Raw genomic sequence first — 15668 nt, 5'->3', positions numbered from 1 at the left:
AAAATACCTACGGATATAACCTCACTCTTTAATACTTACTTTATTGATATCATTGCAAAACTAACCACCTCCTTGCCACCAGTCAACACCAACTCTCAAACTATACCCTCAGGACCTACCAGCATTTCCCTTCTACCTACTTTCTCTCTACCACCCATTCCAACATCTACCATCCAAAAACTTCTCCACAAACTAAAACCTTGCACTAATGCCCCAGATAACCTACCTTCAGAATACCTACAACTAGCTGCCACTTCTGTAGCCTATCCTGTCAGTATCCTCCTTAATAGATTTATTCAAGAATCCTGTATTCCCGACATTTGGAAAAAAGCATTTGTCCTTCCATTCCACAAAGGCGGCTCTAATTCAGATATCTCAAACTTCCGTCCTATTGCCATACTTTCCCCACCTCCAAAATTCTGGAGAAAACTTAGCTCATTAACCACTTAATAAAGTACCAAATGCTCTCTCCGACTCAGCACGGCTTTAGACCAGGACATAGCACCAACACAGCCCTAATTTCATTCTTGGACACAGTAAATAGAGCCCGTGATGCCAGTTCCTTAGTCTCTGCTCTCTTTCTTGATTTATCTAAAGCATTTGACACTATCTCCCACTCCCTCCTACTAACTAAACTCTCCAACCTTAACCTAATTTCCCCTACCCTAAAATGGTTTACTAGCTATCTCAGCAATAGACACCAGGCCACTATATTGCAGCAGTCCCCCTCTCCTTTCACGAACACTAACACAGGAGTCCCTCAAAGTTCAGTTCTTGGTCCCCTCTTATTCAGCATATTCGTCAATGACTTTCACAATTCCCTAACCAACAGTACTGTTATCCAATATGCTGATGATTTGACCATCCTCTGCTCCTCTAAATCTCCCACTGTTCTGCAGCATCTTACCCAAGAAGCCTTTTCTTCCACTGAAACATGGATGTCCCAAAACCACCTAGCCCTTAACCCCAATAAAACCAAACTACTAGTATTCTCCCCCACTAAATCCAGCCATATTGACAAACTTCTTTTCTCTATCCATTCCCAAAACAATACTACCATAAAAGTGGTCCCAAGCACCAAACTATTAGGTGTCATCATAGACGATAAATTAACATTTGACCTTCATATTTATAGCAATATTAAAAGAACCCAACAGAAACTTGGTGCCCTCTACAGACATAACTACTTTCTCAGCCACTCAACTAGAATAGCCCTGGCTTCATCCTTCCTTCTTCCAACTCTTCTATATGGTGCTCTCATCCTTACAAATTTACAATCACACTTACAAACAAAACTAGACTCCTGCTATAACAAAGTCACCAAATTTGCCACTAATGCAAAAACTACACACATCACTGTTCCTCTTTACATCAGCTCAGCTGGCTAGAATCCCCTCACCAACTTAATTACTTACAACTAATGACAGCTCACAAAATAATCTACCAACCTGAATCCTGCCCTTCTTTATCCTCCATAGTAAACCTGTACCATCCTAATCACCAACTTAGGTCTGAAAGCAAAATGTTACTATCAGTTAACAAACCCAAATTATCAGTGGGCCAGATGTTGTACTCCCATACTGCCTTCAAGCTATGGAATAATCTTCCCACTACTATCAGAACAATCAGTACTCCTGCCACTTTCAAAAAGACACTCAAACTACATCTTTCCTCTCACTGGCTATGCTCCTGCACCCCACTTACCCCAACAACTAACTCCCTCTGGAACTTCCGTTTAACCTCTACATTCTAACTTCCTACCATATCCCTTCTCCTCTAGTCTGTCTAACCATGATACAGATATATATGCCTTCTGTAGATTCATATGCCAACTCTACCAATATACTACTCTAGAATGTTAACATGTTGACTTGTTTTTTTCTATTTATTCCTATTATTTTGCTAAAATGTAATTTATTATCAACATACATTGTTCTATGTACTTATGCCAAGATTATGTAATTATGTCAATTTCTTATGTATACTTCTTATGTAATCATGTGGAGCTTTTCTCCCCGGACCTCCACTGAAAATGGGCTCTTTCTAGGCCCAGTGGACTTTCCCAGTTAACAAATGCAATAAATAAATAAACATATAAAACATCTTAAAAATATTTAATACAAAGAAACTACACAAGGTTAAGCACTTTCATCCTGATCATGCATTGTAGGGCTTCATCAGAGCCATGACTACCTCTACCAGAACAGAGTTAGCAGACTCACAGTGGCACCTTCTATTTTTATTTTAATAGCACCTTTTGAAGCAAGGAAATTGGAAGATAAAATAAAGCAGTCATCATCTCCAACTTTTTATCAGAACATGTAAGTTTCTCATATAGAGATTGAAGGCGAGCAATATCATGAGACACAAATATAAATGAAATTACCCTGACAGTTGTAATATGTTTAAATAACTGAACTGACCTACCAGTTGTTATTCACCTGAAATGGCTGACTCAAAGAGCTCTTGTTTCCACAATGCTCTCCCATGGTGAGTGAGACAATCAGGTAAAGATGCCTGGGTAACAGCAGATCCCAAAAGTACACTGCACTTGGAGAAAAGTGTGGGAGCTGCTGGCAAACCAGAGGATAGGAGTGAAAACTGGATAGTGTGATTCCCTGCTTTGAATAGGAGAAACCTGTAAGGAGGAAAAACTAGGACACACCAATGTGTGTCCTTGAAGTCCAATGCAGGCAATCCATACACTCTAAAACAGGGACATCATGATGTGAAGAGATATCCTTTTGAACTCCATGGCCTTGAAGTATTTGTTTGGCTTTCATTCAGGTACTTGGAAAACCCACGCAGGAACAGAGTCTCTCTCTGTAATTTTCTTCTTCAGTACCTTTGAAGACTCAGAAGAGCATAGGGCACAAAGGGAACTTTAATACTTGTGGAATGATCTTTTGATGAGGGATGGGGTTAAACTAACTTGTATCCTGACTCCTAAATTCTTACCAAACAATTTGTCAAAATACGTTTCCTGCCTCTAACAAGAGTATTTCTGGGATGGTGAAGAGCAGAATTCAAATGGAGATCTGGCAACATTATTTTTCCCTGCGGGAAGGGGGGGGGGTGATGTATGCAGTTGTACCCAGACATTTAGACTGTCTGTGTCCATTGGAAGGAGCAGCAGGCTAAAAGGACCGCTGCCTCTTAGCCCTTCTACTCTTAGGAAAAGCTTTACCTACATAACAAAGTTTAGCTGCAGGACACTGTCTCCAATAAGAAGTGTGGATTCCAAATGTTCCTCCTTTAGCATGGAAATGTCTTCTCTCTCCCTGCAAAAGGAACATCTTAAACCCAAAGAAATGCACAGAAAACACCTTCTCTTTTGTTTTACATTTGTTCTCCTGTTGCAGAATCGCACAAACTGCCTCTAACCCAAATACCAGCCAGGATGGAAGAGCCAGACTTTTAGATTGCCTAGTGCTTACCTATGAACCTTTTATTTTTGGATATATCACTTTGATAAACATCAGGAAAATAAATCTTGAAACAATTCTTAAAGTTTTAGAGATACTACATTAAAGTTAAGCTCAAATTTTCAAATGTCCTACAGCACCCTTTCCGGTTAACTGACTTGCTCAAGGTCACACAGTAGGGAAATCAATGCTGTAGGAATCAAGCTCTGTATCACAGGAAGCAGCTTGTTAACAGCTCACAGGCTTAATCTTTTACACTGTCAGACTGAGGAACTGCCTTCAGGAAGTATGTCAGTTTTCATTAGAGCCCCAGTATATCTTTTTTACAAAAAAGAAATAGAACAATTCTTTTCAGGCAATGTCCTCATCATCTTTTAAACATGTCACTGTCTCCACTCCCCACTCCAGTTTCTAGCCAGTTCCAAATGCACTGACATAAGCCTCAAAAAGTATTAAAACTCAAGTGTTATGGTGGACAAAACTTGTCCTTCTTTAAAATCTCCTCCACAGAAACCTAATCTTCCACTAAACAAGCTGGGAGGGAACAGAATACTGCCGTATTAGGTTTATAGGTTAGTACTAAACTAACTGCCCTTGCGAGCCATTTTAAGCTTAGCTAATTATCTCTTGTGAGACTCAAACCCTGCACCTTGCGTTTGTAAGGCAAACACTTTAACCATTAGGCCACCCTCCCAACCTGTTTAGTTTAGTTTAGTTACAGCAGACAAAAAAGTTTTAATTTAGATATTTTTCCAGTTTCTAAAAATTCAATTAAAAAACTGGAATCAAACTGCTTAGACATTTTTTTTCCTGATAAACTAATATTCTCTGCATTTCTTTGTTAGAAAACAGTAAAGTGAAACAACTGGGAACCCAATGTTATTACTATGGTGAATGACAGCTATAGCCTCCGTTGTTAGGAAGCTGTCACATTTTTACAGTGCCATCATTAGTAATTATATCTCATTGTTTATTTTTTTATGTTAAGTTTAATATGACCACATCCTTCTGTTACTTTGCAGGCATCTGCATACTATGGCAGTCACAATGATGTCAGCTGATGAATACAACTGGGAGTTCACAGGCAGTGGAAGACTGAAAATAAAGATACCTCTGCCACTTTTACTCAACACGTGAGGAGCTTCTGTAGTACAACCCACACCGTTTTGGTTAGGACAGTTGCAGTTATTCTTTTTTTTTTTTTAATTTTCCGGGCTGGAGACACAGATTTTTGTGTTAAAGAAGGGGGATACGCCACATTAAAGTGGAAGCTTTGTTGAATTACCCAGTGCTGTACTTGGGTTTTATGCCGGGGTTTCACATTTTTGTCAGTGCTTATCTCTTGGTCCCTATACCTTTTCCAGTCACATGTGTGGTAAGGGCAGGATTACCAAGACTGGTGACCCTTCAAAGTAACACTGCCTGCTGTACTGCTGAATGGCTGATTCATGCCTACTAAATATGGTGAAGTTTAAGTAACTACTCTATACCAGCTCGAGTCATGGCTGAAAAGGATCTAAAATGGACCAGTTCACTTAAGTGACAGAGTAACAACATAGAAAGAATCGTCCTTTAATGGTATTATGTGGGACAGGGCATCATGTCAGAACAAAATAATATTGAGTTTCTTTACTGCTGCTTGCAATCTAATTATAGCGCCTGTATTTATCGACTAGGCTCAACTGCTGTGCAACTTCACGTTTAACCTTTCCTGAAATAAGTGTACCTGCAAGGATTTTAAACACCTTAGATTTACAAATTCTGTCACATCTTGCACAAGCACTACTTATAGATATAGTTAGATGTAATTTGTGACTTTAACCTTCAAAAATTAACAGTATTTTCTGCAAGTATGGTAACTGTCAAGAGCATCAGGACACATGGCTAACAAAACAGTAAGAAAGTAGAAGTCTCAGTCAAGCAATTAATGGTCCTGTAGTGCCAAGAAGAGCTGAGGATGGTGAGGAGTATCACAGGTTTTATGTAGGATACAGGTCAGATGTCACTCTTAATGAAGTGCAACTACAATGATAACGCAGGCAAAAAAACACGCCAGATAAAACTAGGAATCGGTGAGTGGGACATATCTGTTATACCAGCCAGATAATACTAGGCATCAGTGAGCGGGACATATCTGTTATACCAGCCAGATAATACTAGGCATTGGTGAGCGGGACATATCTGTTATACCAGCCAGATAATAATAGGGATCGCTGAGTGGGACATATTTGTTATACCAGCCAGATAATATGAGGCATCAGTGAGCAGGACATATCTGTTATACCAGCCAGATAATACTAGGCATCGGTGAGTGGGACATATCTGTTAAACCAGCCAGATAATACTAGGCATCGGTGAGTGGACATATTTGTTATGCCATGGCAAGAGTTCTGCCTAGCGATGGACGTTAACTCATTCACTGTTGACACTGAAACAGACTGATGTATTCTTAGTTGGTACTTAACATCACTGATCCTAGAAATAGTTCTGTACTACGTTTTCATATGCATCTGAGACAACAAAAAATGAATTTCTACCTCAAAATCTTTCCGCAACAGCATTCCTCTTAACTTTCTTTTCCAGCTTTGATGTGAAACAGTGTCAAAAGCTTTACTAAACCTCACACACATCACCCTTGCTACAACTCATCTACAGCAGTGAATCAGATTGGAATGGTACAGTTTCCTGCAGGAATGAGGCACATCACCTGAACTATACCACACAAAGCTCCACGCGTCAGCTGCTTATCTCTAACTCAGAGGGACAAGAGTCCCTACATGCTTCTCCTGTACCTTATCAAAGGCCTTAGGTACATTAACAGCTTCAGGATACAACTGCTGCATGCTGACGTGTCAGTCCCCGTTCAACTTCTGCCATGTATTTCCATACCTCTCAACTGTACCTCATTATGAGGAACGTTCCTCATTCTGAGTCTAAAAAATTCTATGTTCCATGCAGTTACACACTGAAAGGATTTGGCACACATTTACTTATTAAGAATCTTTTCAACAAATAAACAAGTGATATCAAATAATATTCCATATTAATTCATGAAAATAACTCTATGAAGAAACAGCATTGGTTCTTTTGGCTACTTCAGTAATGATTCAGCATTTGTCATTACTTCTAGACCTTAGTCGCAACCCTGAAACTCTTCCCCTGTACTAAGAATTCTAATGTTTACTTCTGCAAGCAATGCATGTCTTGCATCCTAAAACTTTTACTCTTGGTCGTGTTTTATCACTGTATTTTACTCTTCCTGCTACTTGCGTTACTTCTTTAGTTTTTATTCCCCATCCTCCATTTATCACTCCTCCTACACAATGTGTACATGTAATGCTAGGAAACACTGTTGTTATGCAGCACCGTTTTAACTTGTCTTTGCCTGCAATGCCCCACATTTCTGTTTTTTACCTGTTTGAGGTATCCGTGTTTGATACACTTCTGCATATTATTGTTTATTCTCTGTTAATAATGCATGCTTCGGTGCCACATATCTACTGCTGTCCTGGTCTTGGTGTTTCATGTAATAATCTACCTTTCTGATGCTAAGTACATTTGATACATCACCACTTTTTGTACTGCCGAAAGGCAGATGAAACATGCTCAGAATAGTTTCATGACAGCACTGTAAACACTAAGTAATTAAGAGAAACTCACTAGACCTCAGAAGGACTGAAAACAGGCAAGATGAATTGCTTTTCCTCTACATATCTTTTTCTCAGCTTCTGTCCCAGTTCATATAGTTGCTGCATTCCTAATGTCGTCAGCTGACCAGGATATATTCCACCCTGCAGGAAGCAAAACAATAAAATGAGCAGTTAATTTTTTAAGCCAAAATTAGTCCAGTCATGGTGCAATCACTTAACATTAGACCCAAATCGCAGCGACTTATTATCAAGTAATTTTTCTTACCTAGTACTAATGCGCATGTTGCTATGGATACTCTGTCATATAACCTCTGCATGGGCTTACAACCTGCCAGTGTAACTAGCAAGTGGGCCTTTAGTCCCACCATATACATTTTCAGTTGGTGCTTGTCTGCCTTGTAACCCATGTGCAATCTGTGTGTGGGTCTGCAGGCCGGAAAGGTGTATGTGTGGTCTTACAGGTCTGACAGTTAACCTGTGTGATGGCTTCAAAGCTTTGCATGCCCCCTTCAGACTTGCCTGGTAACCTGTGCATGGACCTATATGCAGACCTACCATAAAACCTCTATGTGGGCCTCCAGGGCCCACCACAAATTGTGCAAGAGACTGGCCTACTCTTCAATTTAAGTACCAGGCCTACTAGGTAACCTGACCTGCAATTTAAACTGTGCATGGTTTTAGAGGTCTACCATGTAACCAGTACATGGGCTTCTACAGCTGCAATGTAATTTAAGAACTTTGTCCTCTTAATATATGCCCATTATCTATTATTCACCTCTTCCAAGCAGAAAGCAGAAAGAAAAACGCCCTGTCCAAGCTTGAGGGGCAGTCTTCCTTGTGTCACTTAATTTTCCTTGTCTGTTTTTTGTCATCTGTCCCTGCTTATAAATGCAAGCTGATACAAAGAAGTTCTTGCACTACAAACAAAGTATTATGTGGCTTTTAAACATTCTTTCCCTCCACTGTTTGTGTATAGTGTATACATCTGTCATTACATACATAAATACGTATGTACACATATTTCAAGTATGGGCATTAATACCCTTCTAGCCTGCCAATATACCAAAACAGTTGTTTCCATAATAAGTCTCCAGTCTATTCTTAAAAATATTGAAATTACTGCTTACTTTAATGTAATTTGGTAGTCTATTCCATGCATCAGTTGCTCTCTCAGAGAACCAACTTGTACACTTCTCATTCCTCTAGAATCCTCTACATAGGTTGTCTGAAGATTCTCTACTACTGTCTGATAACTTCATACATTCGCAGAGGTAGTTGCCTCTAAATGCCCTATATGCCCGAATAAGGTCTCCTCTTAGATATCTGTAAGAGACACTATACAAGTTCAGATATTTTAGTCTTTCATAATAACTTAACTTTTCACATCCATGGATGCCCTTGGTATATTTTCACTGTACTCTTTCCACTTTACTCATACTGGTTTTCTTATAAGGTTTCCATATTGTTATTCCATACTCAAGTTTGGGTCTAATGTTACTAACAAACAATAACTTCATCATTTTTGATTTCCTAGACTTTATAAATCTTTTTATACAACCTATAGTTCTACAACTATCATTATACAATGACTGGCCATTAATATTCAAAAAGTAGCACTCTGATTGGTCAGCCCAACCAGCGTGCCCATTGTTGATAGGTGTTTACTAGGCTAACGACCACAAGGGCCTTTTTAAGCCTAGCCATGCATCCTAAATCTCTTACAAGTTCTGATACCCTTGATAAGTGTAAGCATGTGCCTGGGAGATGAACCATTTACAGGTTACCCGTTTACATTCGATACATAGGTGCCAAACCAGGGATGAATTTCCGGTTTTCCATACAATTGTCCAAGTTGCACTTGAGTTGGGTTAGACAGGAACTCTGCTTCACATGGATAGGGAGCCTGTTACATAGACGGTGTAGTCTCTGGGATACATACCTATCTCTCCAGCAGTCCTGTTTATATCACAGGTAAGGTTTAAGTCTTTAAAACAGGTAATTCTGCTACTGTTTGTTTTGTGAATATGTAGGAGGTCCATCAGAGTGGGGTCTGACAATGCCCTGTATGCCAGGCATAGATCTCCCCTCAACTGCCTGTAGGAGACAGAATACAGGGATAGGGCCTTGAGGCAGTCTGCATAGGACATATTACTTACCTCCTGTATTCTTTTAGTGAGCAACCTCTGTGGACATTCCAGTTGTTGGATATGCCTGGTTAGATACATACCAAAGGGTGCACTTACTCACTGATAGGTCTGATGAAAGCCGAATACAGTGGAACAATGACTTCCTTGGACTTAGATGCCATACCTTTGTTTATAAGTTGTGCAACATAGAATGATTTCCTCACCACTGTAGACACGTGATGATCAAAGGCTAGATTACTATTTATGTGTGTCCCTAAGTCCCTGATTACTGGATCAACTCTCAGGGGTGTGTTATCAATATGATAGTTACACCAGGGATAGATGATGTCCCAAAGGATACTATTATGCATTTCTTGCCATTTAGTTTTAGTCCATGGCTCTGACACCAGTTATTTGTCCGTGTCAGCCCCTTCTGGAGAACATTTGTGTCAGTGTTAGATTCAATGAGAGCTCCTAATTTGCAATCATCGGCAAATTTAGTCAGCCAGACCATGGACATTGGCCTTGACTTCTGACAAGTAAATGCCAAAAAGGAGCGGTCCAAGGACTGATCCCTAAGGGACTCCACTTGTGACAGGCCTCTTTGTGGAGGTGGACTCCCCAATTCTAACTTCCTGGGTCCTGTCTCTGAGCCACTGGGTGACATACGGTTTTGTACCTAACCTCTTTAGTTTGTCAACAATGCCTGAGTGGGGTATTGTGTCAAATGCTTTGGCCAGGTCAAGGTAGGCAGTGTGAACGATTTTGCTCTCATCCATTGCTTTAGTGACCTTTTCAAAGAAGTCCACTAAGTTGAGTAGGCATGATCTGCTCTTGACGAAACTATACTGGCTTAGGTCCAGTGTCTGGAGTTTTAGTATATCTCTATTGATCATCTCTATGATAATGCTTTCCATAGCTTTACATATAAGACTAGTGAAACTTATGGGTCTGTAGTTTCCAGGGTCTGTAGATGGCCCACTTTTGCGGACAGGGATGACTGTTGCCTTTCTCCATTGATGAGGCACAAAGCCTGTTTGGAGGCTACAGTTAAATAGTAATTCCAGAGGCCATGATAGGTCATGTTTCATGCTATTTAGAAGGCAGCCTGGGATACTGTCTGGGCTCATTGATGCAGTGTTCATGGTCTTAGAGAGAGCATTAAGGACCTGTTCCCTAGTACATCCGCAGCTTGAGCCATGTTGTCAATGTCTGTTCTTCTCTCTCTCTCTCTTTTTCTCTATAACAGTAATGTTCATTGATCTTTCCACATTGTTTTGATTTCTTCCTTTTTACCCGCACATTGCCTCTTTTCTTCATTTTTTGGAAAAATGATGCCTTTTTCTGTAGACCAAAGGTTTTCTGATACAAAAATAGTATCATTCCCCAGAATCTGCATGCTACGTAACAAAGCAGTGTCCTTTTTTAGTATGTATTGTCTTTGCTTTACAGACATTTGTCAGTTTCTTTTTCTTCCTTGTTATTTGTTGAGAACTTCCTTTCTTTCACTTCCTTCTATACACTATGAATCCTTAGATTGCTGAATACTTGTATCCAGAATTCCAAAGTTGTCAGTGGCATTATCTTGTTTTATAGGAGTTGAGTGTTTTTTTACAAACAATAGGTTCATAGGTTCATAGTAGGCTATCTGCCCTAGGGCATTTATAAGCCTAGCCAGAATGTGTTTGGCTTTCGCCACCCATTTTAAATTTATTTTGCTATGCCCTTTTTCGAGGTTAGTATACTGTGCCTCTGTCTAACAGTGACACAGAAGTGATACCCGGGGTAAACCTACGATCTCCCATCCACTCATCAAGATTCCTCTTGAAGAGAGTCAATGAGGGACTCTGCCTAACCTGGACTGGGATTTTATTCCAGAGTGAAGGGAGCCTCTGGGTTATGAATCTATCCCTCCAGCATGTCCTATTTATTTCAGTGCTGAGGTTCAAGTCTCTCGAGCGTGGCTCGATGGGATTTGGATTTTCTGAGGTGCAGCATGTCCATTAATTCCGGGTTGGACATGGCTTTATACATCAGGCACAGATCGCCTCTGAACAGGCGGTATGCCACTGAGTAGAGCTGGAGTTTCTTTAACCGGGCAGCATATGGCATCTGTTTGAGCCCTTTGATCTTCTTGGTGAGGTACTTTTGGAGTCTTTCCAGTTGCTGCAGGTGTCTGGTAAGGTACATCCCAAAAGGGGCATTGTACTCAATTATGGGCCTGATGAGGGATAAGTAAAGAGGCACGATGACCTCCCCTGATCTAGATGTGAATCCCTTCATGATTAGGTGGGCTATATAAAATGTTTTTCTAACCACTTTGGCCACGTGGCTGTCAAATGAGAGATTGCTATCAACTTGGGTCTCCAGGTCCCTAATTACTTCTTCTGTACTTAATGGATTACCACCTATGTGGTAATTTGTGGGCACTTTGTTTTTTGCCATAGGGGATGACTATACACTTTTTGGCATTTAGCTTGAGGCCATGGCTGTGGCACCAGTTGTCTGTTTCTATGAGGCCCTTTTGGAGGATGCTTGTGTCGGCTGGAGAGTTGATTATGGTGCCCAGTTTGCAGTCATCTGCGAACTTGGTCAGCCACAGTCCTTCCGTGTTGACCTGTACCTCCGAGAAATATATACCGAACAAGAGAGGTCCCAGGACTGAGCCTTGTGGGACACCACTTGTAACTGGTTTGGAGTCTGACATGGCTCCAGCAATTCTAACCATGTGGGTTCTGTCCTTGAGCCAGTTTGCAATCCATCTAGTGACATAGGGGTTTATATTTAAGCTGGTGAGCTTATCTATAATGCCTGAGTGGGGTATTGTATCGAAGGCTTTTGCGAGGTCCAGGTAGGCTGTGTGGACCACCTTCCCCTCGTCAATGGCCTTGGTGACTGTTTCAAAGAAATCAACCAGGTTTAAGAGGCAGGATCTGCCCTTAACAAAGCCGAACTGGGTAGGATCCAGTGTCTGTAGGTCCCCAATATCTTTATTTATGAGGTCCATGATGATCCTTTCCATAGCTTTGCTGACCAAGCTCGTCAGGCTTATGGGACGATAGTTTCCAGGATCCGTTGAGGCACCACCTTTATGGAGAGGGACCACTGTTGCTGTACGCCACTCTTTGGGCACATATCCTGTAGTAAGGCTGAGATTGAACAGTAGCTTTATGTTTGGGTTTAGCTCTTCTTGGATTTCATGTAGGACGCAGGCCGGGACACTGTCTGGTCCCATTGATGCTGTGTTTTTTGCTTTGGAGAGGGCGGCTCTTACCTGAGCATCTGAGATGTCAGGGGGGCAGCACTCTGCTGGGATAGATATTTGCCCTTTTGGTGGGGACGGGGGGGGAGTTTGCACTGAACCTGTCAGCTAGGATGTTGGCAATGTCTGTGGGTTCGGTGTCTTTTTTGTCATTTTGGACTAATTCTGAGCATATCTGGGAATTACCACCCAGGTTCCTAACATAACTAAAGAAAGCCTTGTGATTATCCTTAGTGTCCTGTGCAATTTTTATCTCAAAGCTGGCCTTAGACAATTTTATGAGTGCCCATAGTTTTTTGCTAATACTGATCAGTGATGCCTTCCCTTTTTGGGATTTTGCTCTATCATTTAGTAGCTTCCTCCTTCTATTGTATAGTTTGTTTATGGCTGGGGTCCACCAGACAGGACATCTGCCTTTGGAGGATTGGGTCTTGGTTTTATTTGGGATTGCATGATCCATGCATTCCTGAAGGTGTTCATAGAATGCGTTTATAAAGGATTCTGCGGTCTGGGCCGTATTTTCCACAGGCCCAGGGGCTTTGAAGGATTCCACCTCGGTTTTGAGGAGTGTGAAATTTGCTTTAGAGAAGTTTTTCACTGTGGTTTTCTAGGCAGGGGGTGGAGTCGGGATGTGAATATCCAGTGAGATTAGTTTATGGTCTGATCTTACCAGTGAGGGATACACTTCTGGTCTGGAGCATAGAGTCCCCATGTTGGTGATGATCAGGTCCAGTATGTTTTCCCCTCTTGTGGGAGTGGTAACAAGTTGTTCCATAGCATTTGAGTTTATAAATTCTAGGAACCTTTGGGCTAGGGTGTTGGAGCTAGAGTAATGCTCCCAGTCTATGTTTGGGTAGTTGAAGTCGCCCAATATAATGGTGTTTGGAGAGACCTTCATATTTTCCAGTGTTCTCAGGAAGGCCGAGTGGGGTTCCTGGGTTTGGGAGGGTGGTCTGTAGCAGGCTATAAACTGGAAGGCAGTTTTACCCACTGTTAGTTGCACATGGATAGTCTCTGATGCTTTGTGCTTTGCCACCAACCTGGAGGTGTGGGTATCTTTGATGAATATCGATACTCCCCCTCCTTTTGTGGTTCAGTCCAAGTTTTGGGGCCAAAAAGCATGGTATGAGGTATAACCTGGTAGTGCTGGGGTGCTCTCGGGAGCCCTGAACCAGGTTTCTGTTACTGCACAGATATCGATGTTCTCCATGCTAAGGAGAGTTTCTTTCCTAAATGTGTTCTATTATAGCAATAACCCACACCTGGGTGTGGGTAATGCTGGATTTACCCACGGTTGGTGTGGTTTAGTCACAAGGGTGAAGCCTGAGTGGCCAAACAAAGAAAACTGTGGGTAAATCCAGTATTACCCACACCCAGAAGTGGGTTATTGCTGTTATACAATGACATTATTTAAGAAAAAAAAAAACCTTACTTTTCTTAAATAATGGCATTGTATAATCCAGTTTGGCTATATGGTTGCATCTCTCACATATATTTGTACTTGGGAGGAGGAGAGGGTTGTCTGTGTACATGAGGCAGTTGTAACATTGCCTCAAGATTCCCAGATTCACCAGCTGGACTGGAGAAGAAACCAGTAACTGACCTTTGGACATGCTAGAATTGTATAGGGAACTCCTTTGCAACTGAATCAGAAAGGACCAATAGGGGATAAAGTAATCAAGGGGAGTATATGAGGATGTAGTGCTTATTTAGATTATTAGTGCTTAACTTATAGAAATTGCTTATATGAGCAAGTGCAGGGTTTTAGATTTAGAATAGAGTGTTTAATTTGAGTTAGAGCAGTTCCAAGGTAAAAAGTGAAGAGTAGACTTTGTGGAGCCGGGAATAGTTTAAACTCGATTAACCAGCGCTGCCCGATGCGCAAAATCGCGCAAAGCCACGCTAAGCAATTTTTATACCAGGGAGAACAAAGGGATAGAAATTAGCCCAATATGGCCAATGAGCTACAATTTGCTGGGCTGGGACCACTCGTACAGGGACAGATAGGCTGCTCAGAGTTCCCTCTCTCACAGTGAACAAGGAAGCCACCTAACTATTCAAGTATGATATGGGCAACACAGGAACCTTAACCACAGTCCTGGATTCAGCAAAGCCTGAAAACCAAACTAGACTGGTACAGAAAGGCAGGAAAGCAGGGAGATTATGTTTTTGTATTTTTTCTTTTTTCACAGATAACAGAAATGCAGCAACTTAAATAACTCTAAATACACAGAGGAGGCTAGCGTACTTGAGTGTGTAGCCTACAACTATGTTACAGATATACAAGCAAAAATGACAAACAGTAACTTTTTAAAGTGCAACAATGAATTTTAAGTACAGTAAGCAATGCAGATATCAGTAGGGTTCCACAGAAACACTGAATAACCGCGTTTTCGGTGGAATTAGCATTTCAGGGATACAACAAGAAAGAATCAATACTTAAACACTTCTAAAGTCTCTCTTTGTCTCTCAGCCACTTGTAGGACTCTGCAGGGCACCACGAGGAGCTTTGCTGAGCTGTATACAAGCGCAAAAACCACGCTAAGCGATTTTTATACCAGGGAGAACAAAAGGAGATACATAGCTGTCTTAAAACATTAATGACACGGGTAACATATGTATATATATATATATATATATATATATATATATATATATATATATATATATATATATATATATATATATATATATATATATATATATATATACACACACACACACACACACACACACACACACACACACACACACACACACACATATACATATACATATACGTGCCATGCACACCAGTCAACTAGCCTGTATTGATCACAATGTCACCAGCAGATATTACAGTGCCAGGTCAGTGTGTGTGATTACCCTCATAGAGTGTAGACATGTCATAATAGTTGTACAAGTGTGTTTGTGCAGAATTATCTCTGATTTCTCTAGGTGACAATGACATATGTTATGTCAGGACATGGGAATAATGATGGTATTATTCTGATATGGTCCATGATTCTGTTTGCTTCTTTTAATGTTGTCCATGAGCATTTTACCTGTGCTCCACTTGCTGGAGACCTTTGCTGAGATTACACTCATTTAGACAAATCAGTTTGCATAGCTTTACACTATGCACCCTACCCCCAGTTCTATGTAACATCTCTGATAGAGGTCCTCTACACCATTCATGTAAGGATGCTTATCTCACACAGACATC

General features: G+C 40.9%; 1 protein-coding gene across 2 annotated transcripts in view; it reads right to left on the bottom strand.

Moving 5' to 3' along the window:
• ACP6 (acid phosphatase 6, lysophosphatidic) overlaps positions 1-15668 on the bottom strand; it is a 725976-nt gene that overhangs the window by 596608 nt on the left and 113700 nt on the right. For both annotated transcript variants that reach the window (XM_044072107.1, XM_044072108.1), the window contains exon 3: positions 7086-7216. In XM_044072107.1, the coding sequence (XP_043928042.1) occupies positions 7086-7216 (131 nt within the window). The remainder of the gene's footprint in view (positions 1-7085; positions 7217-15668) is intronic.

The sequence above is a fragment of the Protopterus annectens genome, chromosome 5.part0 (genome assembly GCF_019279795.1).
Source record: "Protopterus annectens isolate FY-2018-M chromosome 5.part0, PAN1.0, whole genome shotgun sequence".
Classification (NCBI taxonomy): Eukaryota; Metazoa; Chordata; order Ceratodontiformes; family Protopteridae; genus Protopterus; species Protopterus annectens.
The sequence above is the reverse complement of the archived record's forward strand: the minus strand, read 5'-3'. Positions and strand labels throughout refer to the sequence as shown.